Source organism: Protopterus annectens, chromosome 10.part0, assembly GCF_019279795.1.
Source record: "Protopterus annectens isolate FY-2018-M chromosome 10.part0, PAN1.0, whole genome shotgun sequence".
Classification (NCBI taxonomy): Eukaryota; Metazoa; Chordata; order Ceratodontiformes; family Protopteridae; genus Protopterus; species Protopterus annectens.
The window spans coordinates 1,441,572,055-1,441,598,967 of record NC_056744.1 but is presented as its reverse complement, the minus strand read 5'-3'; the positions used below and the strand labels follow the sequence as shown (position 1 = coordinate 1,441,598,967).

Genomic DNA, 26,913 nt, shown 5'->3' with positions numbered 1-26,913 from the left:
AAAATGGGAGTAAAAAGATAGATGGACTCGTATGCTACCAGTTTGTTTCTGAGAGACTAATTTTGTCGTGGAGGTTGCGAGGAAAAGACATGCCTTAGTGAAAGGTGGACTTTCAAGTGATAGGTATTGCTTACAACCTGAAATTAAGAGTGTACCTCCAGGAGCACATGTACGGTTAGTAGGCAATGTGTGCTTTGAGTTTGGAGCAATCAAAGAAGTATACTGCATTCATTCCAGCATTGTAAAGAAAGGCTTTTTGCTGCTATAGAAGACAGGATGGTGTATTAAATGCAGAGCTACTGCAAAAATGTTTGTTGGGAGAAAGATGCTAACCAATTGGCTGATACTACTTCAGAAATCATAGCCACATGCATACTTTTTGAACATTCATGAAGTGTTCCTTGAGGAATAGCAGTACAAGATGCTGGTGTATATATAACCCATTTTTACTTCTATGTAGTACACTGCATTCCTGCCACAAGGTTACAAGGGTGTTTGCCACACACAATAGCTTTATAAAGTCAGTTTTGCACTGTAGCACATTACATATTGATTACTTTTGCACTGTAACAACTGTATTACTGAGAACAACCTTTTCCCTTATGACAAGAGTATGCCAGAGAAATTCACAGCTTATTTCCTGTGTGCTTTGCTTTTAAGGTTTTTACTGTTGATGCACCAGAAGCCTTCCACTGTCTGTATAGCCCACACACTACTGAGAATAAAACTGCCAGACTAGAAACGATCGCTCAGCAAATAGTGACACTTTGTGCAACTCTGGATGAAAACCCTGGAGTCAGATTCAAAAAGTAAGTACATTTGTAGAATTTAAACTCCTGTAGGGATGATATGATGCACAGGAATTGACTACTAATTGTTTCTTGTGGAGCACTGATCACATTTCAAGTCTAACCTTTTCATACTCTGTCACAAAGATCTTTGGAGGCACGGGATAGCTGTCATCAACCTTCATCTTGTAGGAATTTCCATTCTGCATCTAGTAGTCCCTGTTGGCTATCAGGTGTGGTGTATTGCCTGTCTGCGCCAGACCGTTTGTGATTGTACATGTTCACACACACAAACCGTGCTCAGTTGAAATATGTGAACCCCTTGGCCAGACTCCCAGACCCTTATGCATAGTACTAGGCTGTTCTCTGAACATTGTGAATCATTTATTGTTTTGAGGAAAATAAGTAGCTCAAACTTCATTACTTATTTCCTACCTCTATATATGGTATTTATCTATCACGTAATTGTGCTATTGAATATTGAACATAGTGTATTTGTTAATAATTTACCTCTGAACTCTGTATACTATTACTGTGCTTATGTTGTTTAATGTATTGTTTAATGTTTCTTCTTATATGTGGAGCTTTTCTCCCCGGGTCTCTGCTGAAAAGGGATATGTATCCAGTTGGACTAACCCGGTAAACAAATGTAAAATAAAATAAATAAAATAAAATAAAATCATTACCCAGCAACTGTTTTGTTGTTGAAAGTGTACTTCGAGAGCAGATACTTGGCAACACAGTACCTCCAAACTGCTGCTGTAGCTGCAGTGCAGAGTAGCACCATTTTCTAAGCACTTCCTTACATCTGTTGTTTCACCAGGCGCAGCTGTAGCTCATTGTCTAGAGATGCAGGATGGTCGGTAACAAACTGTGTGGAAAAGAACAAAGCACTGCAGTCTGCCACCAAGGTGATTCTGCTGCATTAGTCTTCAGTATAGCAAGACCACTGACCTTTGTCAAAAGAGTACTGTAACAAATAAAACTTTTTTTCTTGATAATTTAGTGGCAAGATTGTCTAGTTGCAATAGACAGAAGTGCACAGTCCTAGTGAAAGGATATGCTTCCTAGCCAGAATAATAATTCTAGCAGGACTGAAGCAGTTGACATCTTTCAGATGGCAGTAAGTATCACAGAACTGTAAACGATAAGCATTTAGTTGCAAGTGTTTATTGTTGTAGTGATGATACCCAAATTTAACAACTCTGAAGATCCAAGAGGCTGCAGCAACTCTCTCATACTTTTATAGCTACCATGAGGGTTGTTGGGGCCAGCAAGACAAACTAGGTCTCTGGAACTGTTGCCCTCACAGTGTAGTTGTGATCCAGCACCACTAGGGCTCCGAGGGCATTTTAATGTACAAGTTTATAAAATAGTGCTGCTGAGATTTAGTTGTCAAGCATAAAAAAAAAAAATCACTTCTTACAGACTGGTACAAGTCTGCTCACCCAGTCTGTCACCACTAGCATTTATGGTGTTTAATGCTGGGCCTAGTCTGCCTCACATGCCATGTACATGTGTTGCATACTTTCCCAGGTTCACATGAAGTTTTTTTGCATTCTTTCAGCTTGGGGAGTACTCATTGAGCTTACTAAGGGATCTGATCATTGACCTCAGGAGGAAGAAGGCTGTCACTCTATGGAGGGCATTCATATTTCCCATCCTGTCTTCATTCATCTGAGCATGGACAACCCCCAAAGCCTTTTGGCTATCTTAGGAAGAACCAGACGTCTCACACATTCTTGCCTTCTGCAGGTGCCAACCAAGTTATCCAACAGAATGTGCTCACTAGCCTCTGTTTTACAGTCCTGACTTTACTGCAGTCTGAGTATGGAGAAGTTTGGACATTTCCAAGTTAGCTGTCAGAGGTCCATCACAAAGTACTACTGGGATCTAGATGTGATTTTTTTTTCTTGGTAGAAGTCTTTGGCTAGGCCCAGGTTGTACTGTTGCTAAAAGCTGAAGAGGCTGTCACATCTTTGGAAGTGAGCTGGGTGTTTTATCCTCAGTTCTTCCTTATCTTGAAGCAGATGGTTGTTTCACCCCATTCTGGATCTTAATAGCTACAGCTCTTGTATCCGTTTCTGTATGGTCATCCTGGAGAGGATTGTAGCTTTGCTGATGCAGGATGTGCAGATGGTGTTTGACATGACAGACACTTTCTGGCATGTCAGCATTTGGGGTCCCCAAGGAGATTCCTCCAGTTTTCAGTGGGTGAGCTTCAATTACAGTACAAAGCATTTACTTCACAGAAACTTTATGAAGAAGCTGGTCAGATACTTCAGAAAAAGGATGCCTGTGTTTGTGCCCTTACCATGACAACTAGCTCTTGGCTTAACTCATCCAGGGACTCCCTGAAAATGTTCCTATAGTGGGCACATCTTTGTTTGCTGATCAAAAGTTAGGGGAAGCTCCATACAACTTCTTGACATATTGATTTGTCAGCATGGAGTTGAGCATTCTATAGTGTCAATCCTTCCTTCACTTGAAGGTGCAGGATCCCATGGCCTTGACCTGCTGGGTGAGGAGGCAGAGCATGGTCCTCCAGGCTGAAAGCATAGGACATTTTCTGGCTTTAGTGGTTGCCACAGTATTCATTAAGCCATTTGCAGTGCCAAAGATTGGCTTTTGCATTACGTTTTCAGCAGATGTTCATCGTATTCCACTGTTGCAGTCATTACTCTTGGGATGTTCTTCATCTCACATTGCTGCAGTCCTTACATATGGGGTAGTCCGCTGTCCTCGGTCGGCCCGAATACCAAAGTATTAGGCTGACGTCGGTCAAGGCGCTTAAAACTGACATCAGGACGTCAGGGTACAAAAGCGCATGACCGACGTCATATCCTCAGTCTTTTTTGCCGCATGGTCCGATGCAGAAGCAGCGTTGCAAGTGCCGTTCGGCGTTCTGAAATTTTTCGAGTTCGGAGTTTCAGACCGAATCCAAGTTGGCTAAGTACCCCGTTGGGGAATATTTTGGTTTTTTCTTGCCTCAGTGTATTACCAGATGTCAGAAAAAGTGAATAATTGTATTTCTTGTGGGAAACAGATACCGCATAGGGATTACCATTCTTTGTGCATTCCTTGTTTGGGGCCTGAGCACGACGTAGTCGGGTGTCGCTTTTGTGCTAGGTTTAATAAGCGCACTATTAAGCGAAGGTTAGATTGTGCTAGGTTGGTCTTGAAGCGGTGCAATTATAATATGCCGTCGGATACTCCGACGCCCGCTTCCACGAAGAAGCGCAAAGTCAAAGTGGTTAAACCCAGGCATGATGAGTCGTCTGTTCCGGACGCCGGTTCTTTAGAGGTTTCAGTGGAACCGGTGGTTCCGATGGAGGCTTCTCTGGAGTCTCAGGGGGAGACTTTAATTTTGCAGGATGTGGCCTCTCAAGAGGCAGGTCAGGCTGAAGGGGCTTCTCAGGTTTCTGTACTCCCTTCCCTTCCCAGGGGGGTTAGGCCCTCTCCTTCTGTTTCCAAGGCTTCTTCCAGAGGCAGGCCTGTTTTAGCTTCTGCTGGTGTCAGTCCTAGTTCAGCAGGGTCTGTGCCTAAGAAGCACATGCTTAAAATGGCAGAAGATTTGATTACTCTGATTAGAGGTTCTATGCCCCCTCCTGATAAGAGGCCTAGGGTGGAGCCAGAGTTGGAAGGTTTTGAACAGGCTTCGGAGGGTTCAGAGTCTTCGGCTGAAGACTTGCAGGAGTACTCTCCTTATTCTGATTCTGATGCAGAAGATTCCACTCCTTCTGCTTCTCCTCCAGAGGATTTTTCTTTTTCAGAGACACTTCATTCTATGTGGGAACATTTTAAGTGGGAAGGTCAGGACTTCTCTGATTCACGGAAAAGGCTTAGGGAATTTTTGTTTTTACCTCAACATAGGCCCTTAGCTATACCCCCTGTTCTGGATGTTGTGCAAGATGTATTTTCAGAGGCTTCACTTAATCCTGATTCTCTGCCCCCTGCGCCTGTTAAACCAGATAGGTATTACAGGGTGCCTGAGGCTCATAAATATCTCTATAAGAGTCCTAGGGCGGACCCAGAAACTGTTAGTCAGGGACCTAAGGGTGTCAAGGCCTCTGTTGTTAAGAATCCGGTTCCTCTAGATAAAGAGGCCAGAGCTTTGGATAGATGGGGAAAGAAGGTCTATACATCTTCTACCTTAGCTATGAGGGCTTTGATTTGCCAGTTTCATATGTTGAAATATCAAAATTTTCTTCTTTCGCAATTGAAATCTAAGGTGGATGCTCTGGCAGAAGGCATTGACTGTAAAGAATTACAAGATTTGGTGCATGTCTCTGAACAGGTGGGTAAGCATTCTTTGCAGTGTGGTTTTGATGCTTTGCAGGCCTCTTCTAGGGTGGCTGCCACTGGTTCAGTTCTTCGCAGGCACGCCTGGCTTAAGGATCAGAATTTATCTGACCATGTTAAGACAAGGATTTTGGATGCTCCTTTGCAGTCTGAAGTGTTGTTTGGTCCACCTGTGGAGTCAGTCTTGAAGAAATTGGAAGACAAGGCTAAGTCTATGCAGACTGTTAAAGATTTTTTGCAGGTTCAGCCTCCAAAGTTTAGTAGAAATTGGCCTGCTAAGGGGTGGACGTATCCTTCTTCTGATTCTCAGTCTAGGGGTAGATCTAGACGTGGTAGGGGCAGAGCTCAGAGTTCCTTCAGACCTAGAACATGGAGTTCACCTGCACAGTCTTGAGTGAGGGCAGGGGCCAGTCCTTTCGTAAACAGGCCCAATGACCTACTTTTCAGCTGCCAGAGCCTTCATGCCTGGCAGCACCTTTGGGAGGACGGTTGGCACTCTTCAAAGAAAATTGGATTTTAATTACCCAAGACAAATGGGTATTGGATATCATACACCAAGGTTACAAGTTTTATTTCCATACCTTACCTCCTTTCAAAGGCATGCCAGACGTTCCTCCTCAGCAAAGACCAGAGGCTCACAAACAGATTTCTCTACTACTTCAAATAGGAGCTATACAACCGGTCCCTCTGCCAGAAGTGGGCCTAGGATTTTATTCTCGCCTGTTTCTAGTACCAAAGAAAGGGAACACGTGGAGACCAATTTTGGATTTATCTATCCTCAACATATATCTGGACATTCCCAAGTTCAAAATGTTGACGTTACAACAGCTTTTACCTCTACTGGGCAAAGATCACTGGATGGTGACTCTGGATCTCAAGGAGGCTTACCTTCATGTTCCTATCAGGCCCTGTTGCAGGAAGTATCTGCATTTTCGGGCTGGGACTTTTCATTATCAGTTCTCTGCATTGCCATTTGGCTTATCTACTGCGCCCAGAGTGTTCACAAAGGTTCTGGCTCCAGTGGTAGCTTTCTTCAGGCTAAGAGGAATACAAATATATCCTTATTTGGACAATTGCCTGATTCTGGCTCAAGGAAAGGACGAACTTCTTCATCATTTACAGTATGTGATGGCAGTGTTAAGATGCCTAGGGTATTCTGTGAACGAAATAAAGTCCAGTCTAGTACCCTCTCAGGACATGTGCTTTCTGGGTGTGAGACTGAATACAGCATCCCAGATGGCCTTTTTGACCCCGGACAAACAAAAGAATCTTTCTCTTTACTTCCACCAGTTGTCTCGTCAGTCCAGGCTGACTGCAAGGACAGTCCTTCAAGCCTTGGGGTTCATGGCATCTTGTATTCTGGTACTTCCCAATGCCAAACTGCATATGAGGAAGCTACAATGGTATCTCAAAATGTATGGACGCAACACTGCCAAGATTTGGACACTGTCATTCAGATAATACCTTGCATTCAAAAGGAATTTTTGTGGTGGGCTCAGGAATGTCACCTAAACAAGGGACTCTCTGTGACCCGACCAGAGGCGAGTCAGATTCTAATGACAGATGCCTCAGACAAAGCTTGGGGAGCTCATCTAAATGGAAAATGGGTACAAGACACGTGGCCTGCCAGACTTCAACATTTACATATCAACTTGAAGGAGATGTTAGCAGTCCAATTTGCATTGATAGCTTTCAAGGATTTACTTCTTCCAGGGCAGGTGTTGATTCAAACAGACAACACAACTGTCATGTAGTACATCAACAAGCAAGGGGGGACACATTCTTATCCTCTATGCAGACAAGCAATGATTTTGTGGGAGACTGCTCTCAGTTTACAGCTACATCTTCAGGCAAGGTTTCTGCCAGGAGCACAGAACTCCTTAGCAGATGTGTTGAGCAGACAAATTATGGATCCCCACGAGTGGAAATTGGATCCTCATGTATTTCAAAATTGACAGTGTTATGGGGAACTCCAGACATAGATCTGTTCGCTTCTCCACTAAATTACCAGCTGCCAAAGTTTTGCACAAAAAGGTTTCATCCCACAGCTTGGAAAGTGGATGCTCTCTCATTCAATTGGAGCAATCTTCACGTGTATGCCTTTCCACCACTGCCTCTCCTCCCAAAGGTACTCCTGAAGGTCAGACAGGACAAGCCAACCATGATTCTAATAGCTCCGGATTGGCCTCGACAGCACTGGTACCCATTACTGAAAAGTCTGGTACGGGAGCCTCCATGGCCTTTGCCTTCGATTCCACACCTGTTGTCTCAGGAGAACAGTCATTTACTCAATGTCAAACTTCACTCTCTACATCTAACAGCCTGGCATATTCTGTTTTAAACCCTGGAGGGTCTCAGCTTCCACAACAAGTTTTGAATGTTATTTTGGAGGCCAGAAGGCCTAGTACAAGGAAAGTTTACGCAGATAAATGGAGGAGATTTTTAATTTGGAGCACAGCAAGGGACTTTGATGTTTCTAAACCTAATTTAAGTGTTGCTCTTCAATACCTTACTGAGTTATTGGACAAAGGTTTGTCCTTCTCTTCTATAAAGGTTCATGCTGCAGCAATTTCGGCTCACTATGACTGTGACCCGCCATTATTTTCTCATCCTTTGTTTAAGCAATTCCTTAGAGGGGCAAAGAATACAAGACCCCCACGTAGAGCTCCTACTCCTGCTTGGGATCTCAATTTTGTGTTGGAGAAACTCACTCTACAACCTTTTGAGCCTGCAGCAACTGCTGAGTTGAAATATTTATCATGGAAGACTGCTTTTTTGTTGGCCATTACCTCTGCGAGAAGGGTTTCTGAATTACAGGCCCTTATGGCGGTTGAGCCTTTCTTAATTTTCCACAAGGATAGGGTGTCTTTGCGTACTAACCCTTCTTTTATGCCTAAAGTGGTTTCTAGTGTGGCTTTAAACCAAACTATTCATTTGCCTACTTTTTATGCAAACCGCCAAAATAAAGGGAGAAGATTTTGCACACTTTGGATATACACAGGCAGTTGCGATATTATTTGAGCAGAACTAAGGGGTTCAGGCAGTCTCAGCAGTTGTTTGTTTCATTTGCTTTGGGTTCTCAGGGCAAACCTGTTTCAAAACAAACTATTTCTAAGTGGATTGGTTTTTGTATTGCTTTCTGTTGTTCCCATCATGGTAAGGAAATTCCAGCTGGGATTAGGCCTCATTCCACTAGGGCTACTGCCACTTCTACAGCTTTTTAAGGGGGGTGGCTACTAAAGATATTTTGGAGGCAGCTACTTGGAGTTCAGTGCATACTTTCTCTAAGCATTACCACCTTCCACTTTACTCTAAATCTAGGGCTGGATTTGCCACTGCAATTTTACAGGGCACTTTGGCAGCTCCTAATGCTTTTAGTTTTGCCATCCTCCCTTACCTCTGCTTTGGGATTCTACCCATATGTAAGGACTGCAGCAATGTGAGATGAAGAACATAGTACAGTTTTGTACCTACCATAAATGTAGATGTTCAAGATCCACATTGCTGCAGTCCAATTAACCTCCCTCCTTCCCCTCTGTAGTTAGAGGTGGTTGTGTGGTTTGGGTTGTAAATATTGTAAATATTGTAAATATGGTTAGTGCAGGGGTGGTTGGTTGGTTTTTTGCTGTTTTTTGGCTTTGGCCTTTCTTTTTAGGGCCTTCTGACATCTGGGGCAAGAAAAGACTGAGGATATGACGTTGGTCATGCGCTTTTGTACCCTGACGTCCTGATGTCAGTTTTAAGCGCCTTGACCGACGTCAGCCTAATACTTTGGTATTCGGGCCGACCGAGGACAGCGGACTACCCCATATGTAAGGACTGCAGCAATGTGGATCTTCGAACATCTACATTTATGGTAGGTACAAAACTGTACTTTATCCTACTGGCAGGCTACACGCAGTTGGCCTGAATTCCAAAGTCCTGGTCCAGCGTCAGTTGCTGTCGCCTCTTCCCTGATGTCAGTGTCAGGGGTGTAAAAGATGCAGCTGACGCCATTTTCTTCAGTCTTTCCTGCCGCACGGTGCCCGAAGCAAAAGCAGTTCGCAAGTGCCGGTCGGCCGACTCCTAAGATTTTCAGATCCAAATTTCAGAACCAAAGTCTTCATTAAAGCTAAGTACCCCGTTGGGGAAATTTTTTTTCTTGCTCCAGACCGATGTCAGAAAAAGTTAACAATTGTATCTCTTGTGGGAAGCAAATACCTCATAAGGATTTTCATTCTTACTGTATTCCTTGCCTAGACCCTGACCACGACGTTGCTAGCTGTCGGTTTGTGCTAGATTTAACCAACGCACTGTTAAGCGTCGGTTTGATTTTGCATTTCATTACTTTGGCCGAAGATTTAAATATATAATGCCATCGGAACAGCCGATGACCGGAGTTTACAAAAAACGCAAGGACAAGGAAAAGGATAGGCATCCGAGGCCCAAAACCGATGAGGCCTCTGCTAGGCCAGTCGCCAGTTCAGTGAGGCGCTTTCGCAGCCCCTGACGCCCACTACCTCAGAGCCACAAGCCGCTTCCGACTCCCATGTGGAGCCGAGTGGACCTCTGGATACTCAAGGTATTGGACACTCGGAAATCATTCCCTCAGTTGGGTCCGGAGCCGCTGAGCAGGCATCGGCTACTGAGGGTGTGTTCAGACCTACACAGTTATATGTTAAGCCATCTTCAGCTTCAAAGACTAAAGCAGATCTAAAGACAAAGAAACAAGTTTAGCATTCTCCTACTCAGACTTCCATGCCTAAAAAACAGATGTTTAAAATGGCCGAAGACCAGAGGCCTAGGCAAGAGACCGAATATGATTCTTCTGATCAGGTTTCAATTTTCTCTGATTCCTCTTCTGAACAGGGATACACTCTTCCTCCCTACGAGAATTCTGATGCTGAAGAATACATTCCTTCAGCCTCTCCTCCTGAGGATTATTCTTTTGGGGAAACCCTGCATACCATGATGGGAACATTTTCACTGGGAGAGCTAAGATTACTCAGAATCTAAGAAAAGGCTCAGAGACTTTCTTCTACTACCTCAGCACAGACTTCTTGCTATTCCAGCTGTTCTAGACATTGTAGATGATGTATTTTCAGCCTGTCTCCTGACTCTTTACCCCCTGCACCTGCTAAGCCAAACAGATACTACAGGGTCCCAGACTCTGATAAATTTCTATATAAAACCCCACTGCTGACCCAGAAACTATATCTCAGGGTCCCAAAGGGATCAAGGCTTCCAGTGCAAAAAACCATGTCCCCTCTGATAGGGATTCTAGGGCACTGAACAGATGGGGGAAAAACATTTACACTTCTGCTATCTTGGCTGTAATGGCTTTAAATTGTCATATGCTTAAATATCAGCAATACTTAATGTCACTGCTTAAACAGAAAATGTTGACAAATACTGAATGTTCTGAAAACAAGGAAATGCAGGATTTATTGCATGAAGCTGAACAAGTGGAAAAGCATACTTTGCAATGTGGTTATGATTCACTGGAGGCTTCTTGGCAGGGCCGCTGTTACAGGTTCTGTCATTAGAAGGCATGCTTGGTTAAAGGAACAGAATCTACCTGATCATGTTAAAGCAAAATTATTAGATGCTTCATTACAGCATGATACTTTGTTTGGTGCTAAGGCAGAAGAGGTGTTGTTGAAAATGGAGGATAAAGCAAAATCCATGCAGATGGTTAAGGATTTCCTACAGGTACAGCCACCCAGATTTAGCAGGAACTGGCCTTCAAAGAATTGGTCCTTTCCAGTGTCAGACAGGCCACAAAGAGGCAGATACAGACATCCCAGAGGCAGATCTCAGCCCCAAGACTCATACAGGCCTAAACAATGGGGTGCTCCTACCTCCAAAAGTGGAGAAGACAAATCACAACCATACAGGAAACAATCCCAATGACTTTCCTCTGCCAGATCCAAGCAGTTATCTTTTGGCAGCCCCCTTGGGGGGGTAAACTAGCACTTTTTTCTACAAATTGGAAATGATAACCCAGGACAAATGGGTCTTGAACATAGTGTCCAGGGCTACGGGTTCCACTTTCACACCCTGCCACGGGCAAAAGGTATGCCAGACCTGCCACACAATCAATGGTCAGAGGCACAAAAGCAAATTGCATCCCTCATGGACATGAGGGCTATTCAGCAACTGCCACAGCAAGAGCAGGGACAAGGATTTTACTCAAGACTTTTCTTGGTGCCCAGAAAGGACAAAGCCTGGAGACCAATACTGGACCTGTCTATACTAAACACGTTTCTGGATGTTCCAAAATTCAAGATGTTGACTCTGCAGCAGGTACTGCCCATGCTGGGCAAGAAGGCTTGGCTCGTAACTTTGGACCTAAAAGAGGCATACCTGCATGTCCCAATCAGACAATCTTGCAGAAGATACCTCAGATTCATAGCTGGCTCAATGCACTACCAATTCTCTGCACTGCCCTTTGGCTTATCTACTATGCCCAGGATCTTCACAAAATGCTTGGCACCAGTAATTGCATTTTGCAGACAAAGAGGAATTCAAATATATCCTTACTTGGACGACTGCCTTATTCAAGCAGAGAACAAAGACATTCTTCTAAAGCATCTGGCGTTTGTAAAAAGATTACTAATTTGCCTAGGGTACACAGTAAACGAAAAGAAATCAAAACTAGTACCCTCTCAAGAGATAATATTCCTGGGTGCAAGCTTAAATACAGCTGCCCAGATGGCTTATCTCACACCAGACAAACAAAGGCAACTGACTTCATACTTCAAAAAGTTGGCAACAAAGACCCAGTTATCTGCAAGGAAAATCCTGCAAGCCTTGGGATTCATGGCATCCTGCATTCTGCTAATTCCATATGCCAGACTGCATATGAGGAAACTACAATGGTATCTAAAAAGTGTTTGGACACAGCATTGCCACAGCCTGGAAACATTAGTTACCCTTATTCCCTGCCTGCAACAGGAGTTTCGATGGTGGGCACAGGCTTGTTACCACAACAAGGATCTGCTATTCACTCTACCCACAGCCAGGCAGACACTCACAATGGATGCATCGGATTATGCCTGGGGGGCCCACATGGCAGGGAAATGTATTCAGGGCACATGGCCCGCAAACCAGATGCATCTTCATATCAATCAAAAAGAGATGCTAGCTGTTCAGAATGCCCTGACAGCTTTCAAAGATCTGCTTCATCCAGGGCAACTACTGATAAAGACGGACAATACTACTGTCATGTGGTACATAAACAAGCAGGGGGGCACACATTTCTACCCCCTCTGCAGACAAGCAATGACTTTGTGGGACACAGCATTGACTTACCAAGTTCACCTGCAACCACAATTCCTGCCAGGAAAAATAAGTACTCTGGCAGACAAACTAAGCAGAAACCTCATGGATCCCCACGAATGGAAACTGGATCCTCAAGTCTTCAGCATGATAACAAGGAAATGGGGATACCCAGACATAGATCTATTTGCCTCCCCTCACAACTGCCAATTACAGAGATTTTGCACAAGGATTTATCACAAACAAGCATGGAAAGTGGATGCCCTATCCTTCAGCTGGAAAAACTAACAGTATATGCCTTTCCTCCACTGCCTCTCCTTCCCAAGGTACTCCTAAAGGTCAGACAAGAGAAGCCAAAAATGATACTGATTGCCCCAAACTGGCCACGCCAGCACTGGTACCCAATCCTAAAGAACTTGTCTCACGGTACAGCATGGATATTGCCTCAAACTTCTCACTTACTGACCCAACAAAACAATCGGATCCTGCATGGCCAACTCGACCCTAAATCTGGCAGCATGGCGGATAATGTCGCCACACAGAACACTTCTCTTTCAAAAGCTGTTATGGATGTTATCTTGGAGGCCAGGAGGCCCAGTACCAGAAAATCTTATTCGGAGGCCAGGAGGCCCAGTACCAGAAAATCTTATTCAGAAAAATGGAAGTGATTCTGTGCTTGGAACCAGGAACAAGGCATTGACATGCAGGTACCAAATATTCCGCAGATTTTCAATATTTAACTGAGATACTGGACAAAGGCCTTTCCTTTTCATCAATTAAGATTCATGCCTCTGCTATTTCAGCCCATTACAATACGGAACCACCTAATTTTTCTCCTCCTTTAATAAGGCAGTACCTCAGAGGGGCCAAAAACATCAGGCCTCCAAGGAGCGCACCAATACCTGCATGGAACCTCAATTATGTCTTGGAAAAACCTCCTTTTGAGCCAGCCTCAACAGCTGATCTAAAATTCTTATCCTGGAAAACAGCTCTGCTCCTAGCAATAACCTCTGCAAGATGAGTCTCGGAGTTACAAGCACTCATGGCTGTGGAACATTTTATAATTTTTCATCCAGACAGGGTTTCTCTGAGGACAAACCCTACATTTATGCCTAAGGTGGTGTCCAGTGTGGCCTTCAACCAAACCATTCACTTGCCCACCTTTTATCCAAACCCACAGAACAAGGGTGAGAAAATTCTGCATTCTTTGGACATACACAGACAGCTACACTTCTACTTGAACAGAACTAAAGCTTTCAGAAAGACTGAGCAACTTTTAGTGGCATATACTGCAGGATCACAAGGAAAGGCCATCTCAAAACAGACTATTTCTAAATGGATAGGTCATTGCATTAGTTTCTGCTACTCACAACATGGCAAATCAGTGCCTAAGGGCATTAGGCCTCATTCTAACAGAGCAGCAGCCACTTCAGCAGCCTTCCTCAGAGGAGTACCAACCAAAGACATTTTAGAGGCTGCAACCTGGAGTTCAGTGCACACCTTTACAAAGAACTACCACTTACCTCTACTCTAAATCCAGAGCAGGCTTTGCCACTGCAGTTCTGCAGGGCCTCATAGCCTCTCCTAATCCTATTTAGCCCAGCCGCCCATCCTCAGCTTTGGGATTCAACCCAAGAGTAATGACTGCAACAGTGAAACACGATGAACATAGTACAGTTGTGTACCTACCATAAATGTAGATGTTCGAGTGTATTAACTGTTGCAGTCCAGGTTACCCTCCCACCGTCCCCCTTTCTTTTGCTGGGGTTTATCTGTACTTCTCTATTCTATATAACCTATGTGGTGTATTTGCTTGTAGGTGAAGGAAATGTTACTTTAGTGCATGTATGTTTATTGGCATAATATATTTAGCCTACCCTTTTGGGGGCACCTGACATCTGGGGCAAGAAAAACTGAAGAAAATGGCATCGGCTGCATCTTTTATACCCCTGTCGTACTGATGTCAAGGAAGAGGCAACAGCAACCGATGCCAGACCAGGACTTTGGAATTTAGGCCGACTGCGGGTAGCCTGCCAGCAGGATAACCCAAGAGTAATGACTGCATCAGTGAATGCACTCGAACATCTACATTTATGGTAGGTACATAACTGTATTTATTTTATTTTTTATTTTATTTTATTTTATTTTATTTTACTTTTGTTGACCGGGCTAGTCTAGCTGAATACATGTCCTTTTTCAGTAGAGGCCCGGGGAGATAAGTGCCAAGACATGGTCTAAATACAGTAGTACAAGTTCAAACAACACAGAAAAAATATCAATATACTAATAAAAATAGCAACTTTCAAAAAGGAAATAAAAATCATTAACAATGGTATTAAGTAAATAACGGTACAGAGTTTGTAACAGGATATATTATTGAGGACAAAAATCATAAAACAGTGTAATTTCAGGTATGGAGACATAAGTCAGGTTAGGTCAGAGGTAAACAAAGGAAGTTAGGTGAGTAGTAATGTAGCAAAGGAATTACTTAAGAAGAGAAAGTAAAAAGAGGATATAAAAAAGAAACGGGGTAGATAAGAAAAATATGACAAGATGGAAAAAAGTAGCAGAGGCTAGTAAGCACTGGATAGGTTAGACAAATTAGTAGAGGTAGATGACTAGTCTGGTTTTGAACAGGGGCATAGCCAGTGAGTTTTGAGGAGTAGTTTAAGTCTATTTTTAAAGTGAGATAATGAGGTGAGTGAGGAGAGGTCACAAGGGAGAAGATTCCAGGATTTACCTACAGAATTAGAGAAAAGGGAATCCCCAGCTCTGTTAGGTTTAGTGGTGTGGACTAGTAGTTTTTGAGATGAGCGTAAGGACTTCAGATTTGTATAGGAGGTGATTAGGGTAGATAAACTTAGAGTATTAAGGTTTATAAAGAATGTTGTTGGCAAGGGTGAGTTGGTGAAATTTAATCAGGTGTTGTAGTTCTAACCATCCTAGCTGTTTTAGGTTAATGCAATGATGGGTTCGGAATGGGTTGCCTGTAGCAAATCGTGCTATGTTGTTATAAGCCATTTCCAATTTGTTGAGGTTATTCTTGGAGAGATTAGTAAAAATGGGAGAGGCATAAAGGAGTGTAGAGATCAAATGTGTGTGGGCAATAGTAGTTTTAGCAGTGGGGGAAAGAAAGGGTTTTATCCTATAGAGGGTACCAATTTTTTTTACTAACAGTCTTTATGGTATTATTTATGTGGATGTCAAAGCTCAGATTATTGTCGACAGTGACACCGAGTAGTTTGGTGGTAGAGTCAGGAGATATAATAGTATCATTGGTAGATGTTACTGAGAATTGGAGAGGGGAGGACTTATGAGTAGGTGTGAAGAGGAGGAGTTTGTTTTTTTTTTTAGGGTTCAAGAGGAGGCAATGCTGAGAGAACCATTGTTCAACTATGTTGAATACTTTTTGGGTGAGAGCATGAAGGTCATGGGATGATGTAGCTGAACATAGTAGTGTTGAGTCATCAGCATATTGTATGCAGCTAGCTTGTGGGATAGCTAGATGAAGCTCATTAGTAAATATAGAGAAGAGAAGAGGTCCAAGTATGGACCCCTGAGGGACTCCTAAGGTAACCGGTAGAAGGGTGGATAAAGTGTTTTGCCAAAGTACTGCTTGCTGTCGGTTGTCAAGGTAGGATTGCAACCATTTTATGGAAAGTGGGTCTAATGACAGAGAGATTTCAGGATGTTTAAGAGAATTTGGTGGTTTACCATGTTGAATGCTTTGGACAGGTCGATGAATAGAGCAGAAGAAAGGTTATTCAGGTTTCGGTGCCTGTTGATATAGTCAGTAAAAGACAAAAGGGCAGTGGTAGTGCTGTGCGAGGGTCTGAAACCATGTTGACAGTTGGAAAGCAAGTTATTTTCAACTAGATGGTGGAGTAGTTGCTTATGGATACACTTCTCCATAATTTTAGCTAGGGGAGAAAGTAGGGCAATGGGGCGATAGTTTGATATTTCTGTGGAATGTCCTCCTTTATGTAGGGGGATTATATGTGAGACTTTCCATAAGGTGGGGATGTAACCTTCAGTAACTGATCTATTGATCAGTGTGGAAATAGGCTAGGCTATGGCCTTGGATGGTATCTGTAGATATTCAGAAGGCAGTAGGAGAGCATGGTTTCAGTTTATTCAAAAGGGTTTTAATAAATGAGGTTGTAACAGGTTTGAAATGAAAAGGGGGCAGTGGGGTTGAGGAGTATGAGGGTATTGTGAAGGTATTAAGTGATAGTTGACTGGCTAGTAATTGGATAGTATCTGTAAAAAAAGGTATTGAAGGTATTAGCTGTATGGATTGGATTATTCAGGTCTGTATTTTGAGGGTTTGGTGTAGTAGATTGACCTGGGTGGAGTAATTGCTTGACGCTGGCCCAGAATTTCTGTGGGTTGTTGTGATTAGGTTGTTGATATTGTAAGTAGTAGTTTTGTTTATCAGAGAGTATGGCCTTTTTAGTGTCATTTCCTAGCTGTCTAAATGTTAATTGGTCAGTGGTGTTTTTTGTCATTCTCCATTTGGCCCAGTATTTATTTGGCCCAGTATTTATTTCTGATGTGAATTTTGTGTTTGGTTTTGCTGGAAAGCCATGGGGCAGGCTTGGCCTTAATTCTTATAGATCTGGTTGGAGCATGGTGATTAAGAATGGCAAGCAAGGTATAGTTAAAAAAGTTAACGGCTTCATCTAAAGGAAGATGTTTTAAGGGAGCCCAGTTGCAAGCTCAAAGTTCAGTGTTGAATAGATCAGGGTTAAATTTCTTTTTGGATCTAATATGTCTGGTAGAGGTTGGGGTAGGGGTTTTGGCTTTATGTCTAATGATGCAGGTGAGTGAGTGGTCACTGATGTTATCAGGGAGGATTCCAGAGTCATAGTAGTGAGTATGATTGTTAGTGAGAATCCAATCTAGTGCGTTAGCTTTCTTGTTAGATTTATTTATTCTGGTGGGGGAGATAATGGTCTGGGGAAACCATATAGGTTTATGTGAGTGGTAGGGAGGCTACTACAATAGGTATTCCAGTCTAAATTCATATCGCCTAGGATAATGATTTCTTGAGGCAGGTGTTGGGATAGTCAGCAGAAGATATTTTCCAAGGTGGCTATGTCGTTTCCAGGGGGCAGATACATACAGATAATATAGATTGATTTAGCATTGTTAAGTTCAAGTTTAGCAATGAGAATTTCTGTTTTGGAGTCCAGAGGTATGTTACAGTTGTAAGTGGTTAATTGAAAGCCTGATTTAAATAGAATAGCCACACCACCACCTTTCTTAGCTTCTCTGTCAAGCCTTAGGATATTATATCCAGGTGGGATAATTTCATTATCTTTGATGGCAGGTTTTAGCCATGTTTCAGTTAGGAAATAATGTCAAAGGCGTACACTTCTAGGAGAGCATGGAGTTGAGTTAATTTGTTGTTAATGCTACATATGTTAAGATGAGCTAGTAGGAGTGAGTTAGAAGGTCTTGCAAGGGGAGAATTGATAGATTGATTAAGGTAATGAAGAGTGATAGGGTTTGCAGTTGACCAGGGTTAGGATGAATATCACCATCCTTTACTGTGAGAAGTTGTAGTAGATGGCTTGGGATAGGGAGTTTGCTGTAGAGAAATCAGTCTTTTGAAATATTGTGCATTATATTTAATGTGTAGTGTTCTCTGATACTTTGATAGTAGGTAGCTAGGTGAGTATGTTATATTTGCATGGTTATATAGGTGTGTTATGGTCTGGGAGTTGGTTTGTTGTTTGTGGATATAATGGGTGCTCATATGAGGAGAGAACAAGTTTGAAACCTTTTGACTTCTGACACTTGCTGTCAAACACTGGAATGTTAAACTTGTCTTGCCAGTCTTCTGTTGTGTCTTCAATTTCCACAGCAAATTTCGTCACAGATTCTGATGAAGGACACTTTGCTTTCAGGCTGCAGAGCTCACCTGCAGGGAGTGCGTTTCCATTTGGAGAAGGGGGTCTGGTATCAACCACTTAGATCTAGAGATGACCTTCTTGACCTTGATGGCTTTGTAAGCAAATCTGATTGCAGGCTCTCTTCTCTCTCTCTCTTGTTGGCCAATCCAGTCCATTGTTTGACAACTGGAAAAGCAGGCAGCACAAGACTGACCCCTCTGTGCAGGGAGGCTGTATTTGTTTGGCTGTTGCCCCTATATTTCATGTACGTCGAAAGTAAGCAAGATGGTGAATACTCAGAAATGTGCCCTCCAGCATTCTCTCTAACCTGTAAACTCAGATTACATGCCTTGTCAGAATCTTACTGAAATTGAACACTCGAGAACACTTTCCACTTCCTATTCTGCTTATGGCAGATTGAGAATATAGCAGTGGATGTTGCACTGGAGATTGTAGGATTCATTCTTGCCATTATTGTTAATTCCAAGTCTCATCACAAAATATATGATCTTATTCTTTTAGGACCCTGGTGATACAAAATAGTGTTCTTGTCCAAAGCCAAGTATGTTCCCAACAGTTGGATGAGAGTTAACCTGACTTTAGGACTTTGCTCCTGATGAAGACATCCTTTGCTGGCTGAGCTTTCATAGGTTATTACATCTGTCCTATGCCTCCATTCGTTGTGCCTATTTTTCCAAGTGGAACAGTTCTTATCTTAGGTGAAGGGATGCTGTGTAGCAGATAGCATAATACCTTGCATCGCTCTAGTCAATAAGTTTATTGGTGATCTTGACCTCTCATGCATCCCTGTGATTTAAGCCTCATTTCCACTGTAAAAGTACATGTTACCTGCTTGTCCATCATAATCATATGACAGGCAGGATAATGGACCAGTATTGATTGATAAAGCAATTCACAAAAGGTGTGCTGCTTCTGTTTTCTGCTCTGAAGAACCCCGTGATTTAAACTTGAGGGTTGATAGACTTGGCCACTTACCATTTGAGTTTGCTAGCTGGGTAGAGTTGAAGTGTATGGGAAGCTGTGATTGGTCTTTCAAAAAGAATGGATGCCCTTTAGGCTGAACTTTTGTTGCATTAAGTTGGTTTAGAAATTGTCCCTAAAAGGGTTCATCATCTTTAAATCTGGGTACAAAAAGTGGGGACAGGTGGCCCTTGGCTGGCACATTGTGCACTGGTAGATCAGGTTTTACCAGAAACAAGTATTCTAATTTACAAAAATGGATCCAGTTCTTCATCATTGCACCAGGAAGAGAGGGACTTTTGGGTGTCAAAAAGCAATTTCCAAATGAGTTGCTAGCTGCATTTTTTTGGTAGGTAACTGGTCACTCACTGGCTAGTGTGGCCAAAGCTCACTTAGTCTTCAGTATAGACTTGAAGAAATATTTTTTCTCATCACTAACTGTGGGTGTAACCCCCCCAGGGCTTTGTTGACTGACTTTCATGCTTGTCAAGTACTTTGTCTCCTTCTGTCCTGGTGATTACCACTTGGGAGTCTGCCCATCCAGGGACCTCCTCATTCTATACAGCATGGGTACATTCTTGCTGTATCAGTAGGCCTATGAGATTACCCTTTTTGATGGGTAAGTCACATGATCAACCCCCATGAATGATTGCCTCTTCAGATTTGGCTATTGGACTTTACTGTAAGTCACTTGTGTCTGTGTGTGTGTGTCTGGCATATTGCTGTTTTATTAATGTAAATATAAAAAAACATTATTTATTGATTTGATATACTCATTAGTGACATGGCACAGAACTGGCGAGTTTAGTGAACATGCATGCTTATTATACCAGCAACTTCCTTTATATAGTGTATGTTTGTACAGGAGCATTAATATCTGCAGATGTGAGATTGTCTGAAAATTTGTCCAGTAGTGATTGTTGAAAATGAATCCAAATGAGAACCTATCAAGGAAGAGTACCTCTTATGGAAAAAAGAATTCTATTTTGCAGTGAAGCCTTTCTGTACCCCATGGTGAAATGGTGCTTTGCCAGACCGAGTTCTGTTTTTACCGTTATCTTAAGAATGGGAAAGACTAACCTGTTAAAACTATATTTTTGGCAGGTCATTTGGCATTTGATTCTTGTTTTCTTCATCATCTGGACTGCAATATGCTGACTGCATGTGGCTTGATTAGCCAGTAGTGTCCACATAGTCTGTCACAGCTCAGTGATTATGTATCACTGATCACCAACACTACTCATTACTGTTAGAAAACATTTTGCTTGCTGGGATGTTTTTATGCTAAACCAGTTATAGAGAAGAGCCTTCTGCTGTTATGGTTAGTATCTGACATAACTGTACTTTCCTAAAGACTTTTAACATCTCTTTCTCTTTGCTTGGGCTCAGTGTGGAAATCTTAATCTTTAAATAATTGTGGATCTGGGTGGACCCCCTTCCTGTCTTTTTTTTTTCCTCTCTTCTTTCTTCTTCACCAGGAGAGAACATGCCTTATGGGGCTTTGCAGCTTATAATAGTCTCACGTCTGCTTTCCAACGAAGCAAAAAGATAATATGGGAGCCATGCATGCATTAGTGGAAAAATTGGCCAGGCGATACTGAGCTATCAAAAGTATGAACACCGGACTATTACACTGACTGATGTAGGTCAGTTTTCTGCATCCCTAAGGTGCAGTCTTCTGTCGAAGACCTAAATATGTATGTGTGTATATGTGTGCAATAAGTGTGTGTGTGTGTGTGTGTGTGTGTGTGTGTGTGTGTGTATATATATATATATATATATATAGATATATATATGTGTGTGTGTGTGTATCTTTATATATATATATATATATATATATATATATATATATATATATATATATATATATATATATATATATATATATAGATATATAATTTTTTTTTCCTTTTTTAAGTGCTTTCTTTGTCACTGCCTACTCACTGGTTCACACACGCTCTCTTTCCATCACTATACAGCTGACTTAACCCTCTGCTGTATCGCAGCTCTTGTTGATCATCCTGCCACAGCTGCAGTAAGGCCTTCATTCGTGGGCCCTTGTTATGGAAGTTAATTTCTGCTGCTGTTAGCAAGTACGTTTTGGGTGACTTATGGTATATTCCAAAAGAAAACCTACCACCACCTTCAGGCCAGTGTCTGGAAGATTCTGATGATGACATGTCCTCCTATGATGATTCCCTATCCTACTCCTCTCAAATTGAATCCCCTAAGGATTTTGCCATCCAAGAGGAAGATTCTTCGAGTCTAGAATCCCCTGGGGAGGACTTCTCTTTTGGGGACACTATTATCCTGGAGAGACAACACTTCCAATGGGATGTTTCTGAAATCTCTGATACTAAAAAAAGATATTTTGAAATTTTGCAAATGGAACAGCCATCTGCTGTTCCCCTGTGCTCCCAGCCTTTCTGGGTGCTTTTTCAAGCAGCTTCCCTGAGTCCCATCCCCCAGCATCCAAATGACCTGACGGGTTTTATAAAGTCCCCCGTCAGTCTCCGTTCCTGTTCAGAAACCCACCAGCAGACCGTGCTGTTGTAGCAGTATCTGGAGACAAATCTTCTAGACAGTTACCATCTTCCAGTCTTTTCCCCACTGATAAAGATAGCAGATTTATGCATAGACAGGGAAAGAAAATTTATACCTCTTCCACCCTTACCATTAGAGCTTTAAATTACCAGACACACGTGGCACGGTTTGTCCTGGATACTTTAGCTAAGGCCTCCTCTCTCCTGCCTGATTTGACTGATTTTCCAGCAAAGGCTGAACTGACTACTCTCCTTTCCACAACTTCACAGGTAACAAGACAGTCCCAAGTATAGTTACGATGCTGTGGAGGCTTTTTCTAAGTCTGCAGCTACTGGCTTAGTCATTCAACGGTATTCATGGCTCAGATTACAGCCTTTACCACTTGATTTTTGGGCCAAACTCTTAGATGCCCCCCTCGATAACTCTGCACTGTTTGGTACTGCTTCTCTTGAGCTTTGCAAATCTCTTCAGGAGAAAGGAAAAGAACTTCAGAATTTGAAACATTTAGGTGTTTCTCTCATACCTAGATACCACAGAAAGTATCCTCAAAATTCTACCTTTGTTAGGAGACAATCTACTCCACCTGCAAGCCATACTAGGGGAAGGAGACACTCTAGACGCCCAGCAACCCCTAGAATGTCTACCTCCACTCCTTCCTTTCAGAGAAAACGTGGTCAAGATAGAGCTCCTCCTCTGACTCAGCTCAGGTGGCTCACCACACCCCTATTTACCTGCATCTCTCCCTGTCCCTGCCTTCCTGGCAAGAGATCACCACCGATCAGTGGGTGTTATCTATCATCCAAAATGGATATTTCATGTCTTGGTGTGCTCTTCCACCTTTCCAATGCATCCCACAACCACCAACTTCTCAACTACCACTTTTTTCCCCTCCCATCCTAAAACAACAAGTGGTACAAGGCACAATTCAACCTGTCCCTCCAGAGCACATAGGCAAGGGTTTCTACTCCAAGATGTTTCTGGTACCCAGGAAAGATGGTTCCTAGAGACCAATTTTAGACCTGTCCTACCTCAACCTGTTCCTCAAGGTCCCCACATTCAAGATGCTCACTCTACAAACCTTACTGCCCCTTATCCCACATCAGGTTTACGTGGTCTCTCTGAACCGGAAGGATGCCTATCTACACATACCCATTCATCCCACTTGCAGAAAATTCCTACATTTCTCTATAGGCTCTTCTCATTTTCAGTTTTCTACCTTACCTTTTGGTTTCTCTACTGCACCCAGGGTCTTCACAAAATGTCTAACCCCTGTGATAGCTCACTGCAGACTGCTGGAGTTCAGATATATCCCTATCTGGACAAACTTCTGATCCTTCACAGAGAGCCTCATTCCCCAACTCAACATCTGCAAATGGTTTCCAACATCCTGGAAACTTCCAGGTTCACTCTAAATGTACAAAAATCTCAGTTCACTCCCAGCCAGGAAATAATCTTCCTAGGTTACAGGATACATACATAACTGATGACTGCCTTTATTCCACAGCAAAAGATAAGACATTTTGACTCAGTACCTCCACTCTCTGCTTCCCCTCTCAACCTTGACAGCGAGACAGTTCCTAAAACTGTTAGGACACATGGCTTCATTGATCACTATGCTACCCCTGGCCAAACCTCACATGAGGAAATTTCAGTGGTGTCTAAAAACTCTGTGTAGCCAACAACTACAGCTCTTGGAGGCCACTATCCCACTTTTTCCATGTCTGAAAAGGGAACCTGGGTGGTGGATCACCCAAATTTACCTCAACCAGGGAGTCCCCCTAAGTTCCAACTCCAGTACAGCATCTTTACATGGATGTTTCAGACCTGGGTTGGGGTGCAGTGCTGCATCTACATTCCAGGCAGCACAAGGCACACAGCACCTGGTCCTCAGACCGACTAAAGGATCACATCAACATCAAGGAGTTGAGAGCTGTACTCCTAGCTCTACAGACCTTTCAACAACTATTACTACCAGGTACACTGAGTGTCATTACAGACAACAAGACTATGCTGTGGTATGTCAACAAGCCAGGAGGGTCAAAATCCTACCCTCTATGCTCCTTAGTTACACAGATTTGGAATCTCGCCAGCACACTGTTAGTCCACCTACTGGCTGTTCCAACCTCAGAAAATGTTCTGGCAGACACGCTGAGCAGAACTATGGCACCCTCCCACAAATGGATGTTGCACAGGGAGGTGTTTCTGGACATTTGTACACAGATGAGGCATTCTAAAAGCAGATCTGTTCGCCTCCTCCCAGAAAAGAAAGAGGACCCTCTTCTGCACAAAACTACCACATCCACAAGCCTGGAAAGTGGATGCCTTCTCATTTTTTGGAGGGAAGATGTACCTGTATGCTCCCCCCCCTCCCCATATCTCTGATTCAAAAAGTCTTACTGAAGATTCAGAAAGACAAACCAAAAATCTTATTGGTGACCCCCTTTTGGGCAAGACAGCATTGGTTCCCTCTACTATTTCACCTAGCCAAGGGCAATCACCACAAATTATCACAAAGGTTCAGTTTACTCACACAAGACAAGGGATCTCCGATACATCCCCAGCTTCAAAACCTGAACTTGACCCTGTGGTTGATAAACTTCTGATCCCTTTTCACTACCAATATTTGGAGCACGTACTCAAAAGTCCCGCAGGAGGGCAGGATACCTAGCACTAGAAAAAATTACATTGAAAAGTGGAAAAGATTTTCCAGGTGGTGTTCTAAGAACAAACAGGACCCTTTGGTCTTTGCCTATTTGTGTGAGCTCCTACATTCTGGATTATCATACTCTTCTGTAAAGGTACATTTATCTGCAATCCCTCCTTGTCTGCCTGTGCTTCTACTTTTAGCATCCAGGCTAGAGGTAAAACTATTCGATAAAGGAGTACTGCATATTAAACCTCCTAGGAAACCTGTTCCTCCACCATGGGACCTTTAATTATGTACTAGAAAAACTAACAATACTTCTTTGAACCAGGCTTTTTGGCTAATCTTAAGTTCTGCACATGGAAAACCACACTGCTGGTGGCTTTGACTTCTGCCAGGAGTATCCCCGAAATCCAAGCCTTCATGTCCATCCCTCCTTACCTTATCTTCCACAAAGATTAGGGATCAGACTCTTGTGTGGGGTCATTTACTGCACTGTTATAACTTGATATTACTTGTGAACCTCTGCTATCTCTGTAAAATTAAAGTTCAGTTACAGGCTTGCTGTTCCTGAACTGTTTGAAAGTTTCTGTGAGGCCATTTTTGCTTGGGCTGAAGGAGGGTCTCTTGTTCATCAGTGGCAGTGACTAACATTGAGCAGCTTCCCTGCCCCCCGGAGAGGTGGTTACTGACTTGAAACTGTAGTTTTATTGGCCACTAGGGGTCATTTCCATAACTCCTTCATTTGTCCTCAGAGGAGTGGTTTAAGGCAGTAACTTGTAGTTTATTGGCCATTTTGGGTCATTTCCTGTCTTTTCCAGCCCCTGCTATAAATAGGGCAGCAGCGGTTAAGCAGGTTTAAACTACCTAAAGTCCACTCTTCAAATTTTCCCTTAAAACTACCTTCCTCGAACTATACTACTGATCTAATCAGCTTATCCTATAATTAAAAGATCATCTCTACTTGACTCCAAGTAGACTATTCTCTATCTGTTATTGCTCCTACAGTACTTATTACCTTGGCACTCTTGTCATAGATAGTACCCCAAAAGGCAACCCAATCTTTTAAAGTTTTTGTCTATTCCTTCTAGGGGATCAGTTGCTAGTGTCCTCTCCTGCTCAGCTGGTTAACCTGGGAATATTGAGGCAATGTTACAATTGCCTCATGTACCAACCCTCTCCTCCTCCCACAAAACACAAATACATGCGAGAGATGCAACTATAAACTGGAGGCTGAGCTCTCTCAACATAGGACTGGCAAGACCAGTCAGGAGGAGAAGGTTACCACACACACTATAGACCCAGTCTCACATAGTACCATTACAACCTCAAATCATACACATAAACACACAAAGACCTACTCGGAGGCTCTGATCAAAAATCCACCAAAACAGCAGAGGCCACCAAAGCAGACACCCAAACAACCACCACCTCAGAACACAACACCTGCAACACATAGACCTCACAGTCAGAGTGTCAAACAGTCACAGCCCTTAAGGCCAAACACAATGCCAGACACACTAGTCATTGGTGACTCCATAGTCAGACACCACCAGACTGAGTAAGGAGAAGGTCACAGTAAGCTGCCTGAGCACTCAGGTCTCTCAACAGCAGGTACAAATATGACTCAGTCATTGTCGACTACATGAAAGAGACATTGAGGAGCTCTCTGATTATGTAGCCCAGGCAGGTATGACCCTGACCTTGAGCAGTATCCTACCTTCACCAAGAATGATGCCACAATACAGAGATAAGATGATCAGCTTTAACAATTGGCTTAAACACTGGTGTCATTCAAAGGGGATCCAGTGTCTGTCTGCCTGGGATGACATGCTGGACAACTTGCACCTGTCACCCTGGGATTCCGGATATTGGCAAAGGCTCTTGCCACCCCATAGTGCCTTTTTAGGCAAGGCTCAAATTCTAAACCTACCACCCTAGAACACAAAAAGGAAAAAACTAAGGGTAATGCTGCTCAATGCCAGAAGTCTAAATCTCAAAATCTGCACTTTCGAGGCCCTTCTCAGTATGGAGAACATCGATGTCTGTGCTGTGACAGAAACCTGGTTCAAGGCTCCTGAGAGCACCCCAGCGCTATCAGGTTTTACCTCATATCATAAAATCCGGACAATACCAAGAAAGGAGGGGGTATCCATATTCATCAAGGACACCCACACCTCAAGACTGGTGGCAACGCACGATGCATCGGAGACCATCCAGGTGCAATTAACCATAGGCAAGACTGCTCTGCAAATTGTAGCATGTTACAGGCCACCCTCACAAACTCAGGAACCTCACATGGCCTTCCTGAAAACACTAGAGGGATAAATGTATCACCAAACACCATCATACTAGGTGACTTCAATTACCCTAATATAGACTGGGAACACTACTCAAGCCCAAACACCCTAGCCCAAAAGTTCCTGGAATTCATAAACTCAAATGCCATGGAACAACTAGTCACCATCCCCACAAGAGGAGATAACATACTTGATCT

At 43.0% G+C, this 26,913-nt stretch overlaps 1 protein-coding gene across 1 annotated transcript in view; it reads left to right on the top strand.

Annotated features, from left to right (window-relative positions):
* The window catches only part of STXBP3 (syntaxin binding protein 3), a 758,101-nt gene that overhangs the window by 85,447 nt on the left and 645,741 nt on the right, over window positions 1–26,913 (top strand). The window contains exon 7 of the mRNA XM_044086884.1: window positions 611–809. Coding sequence (XP_043942819.1) covers window positions 611–809 — 199 coding nt within the window. The remainder of the gene's footprint in view (window positions 1–610; window positions 810–26,913) is intronic.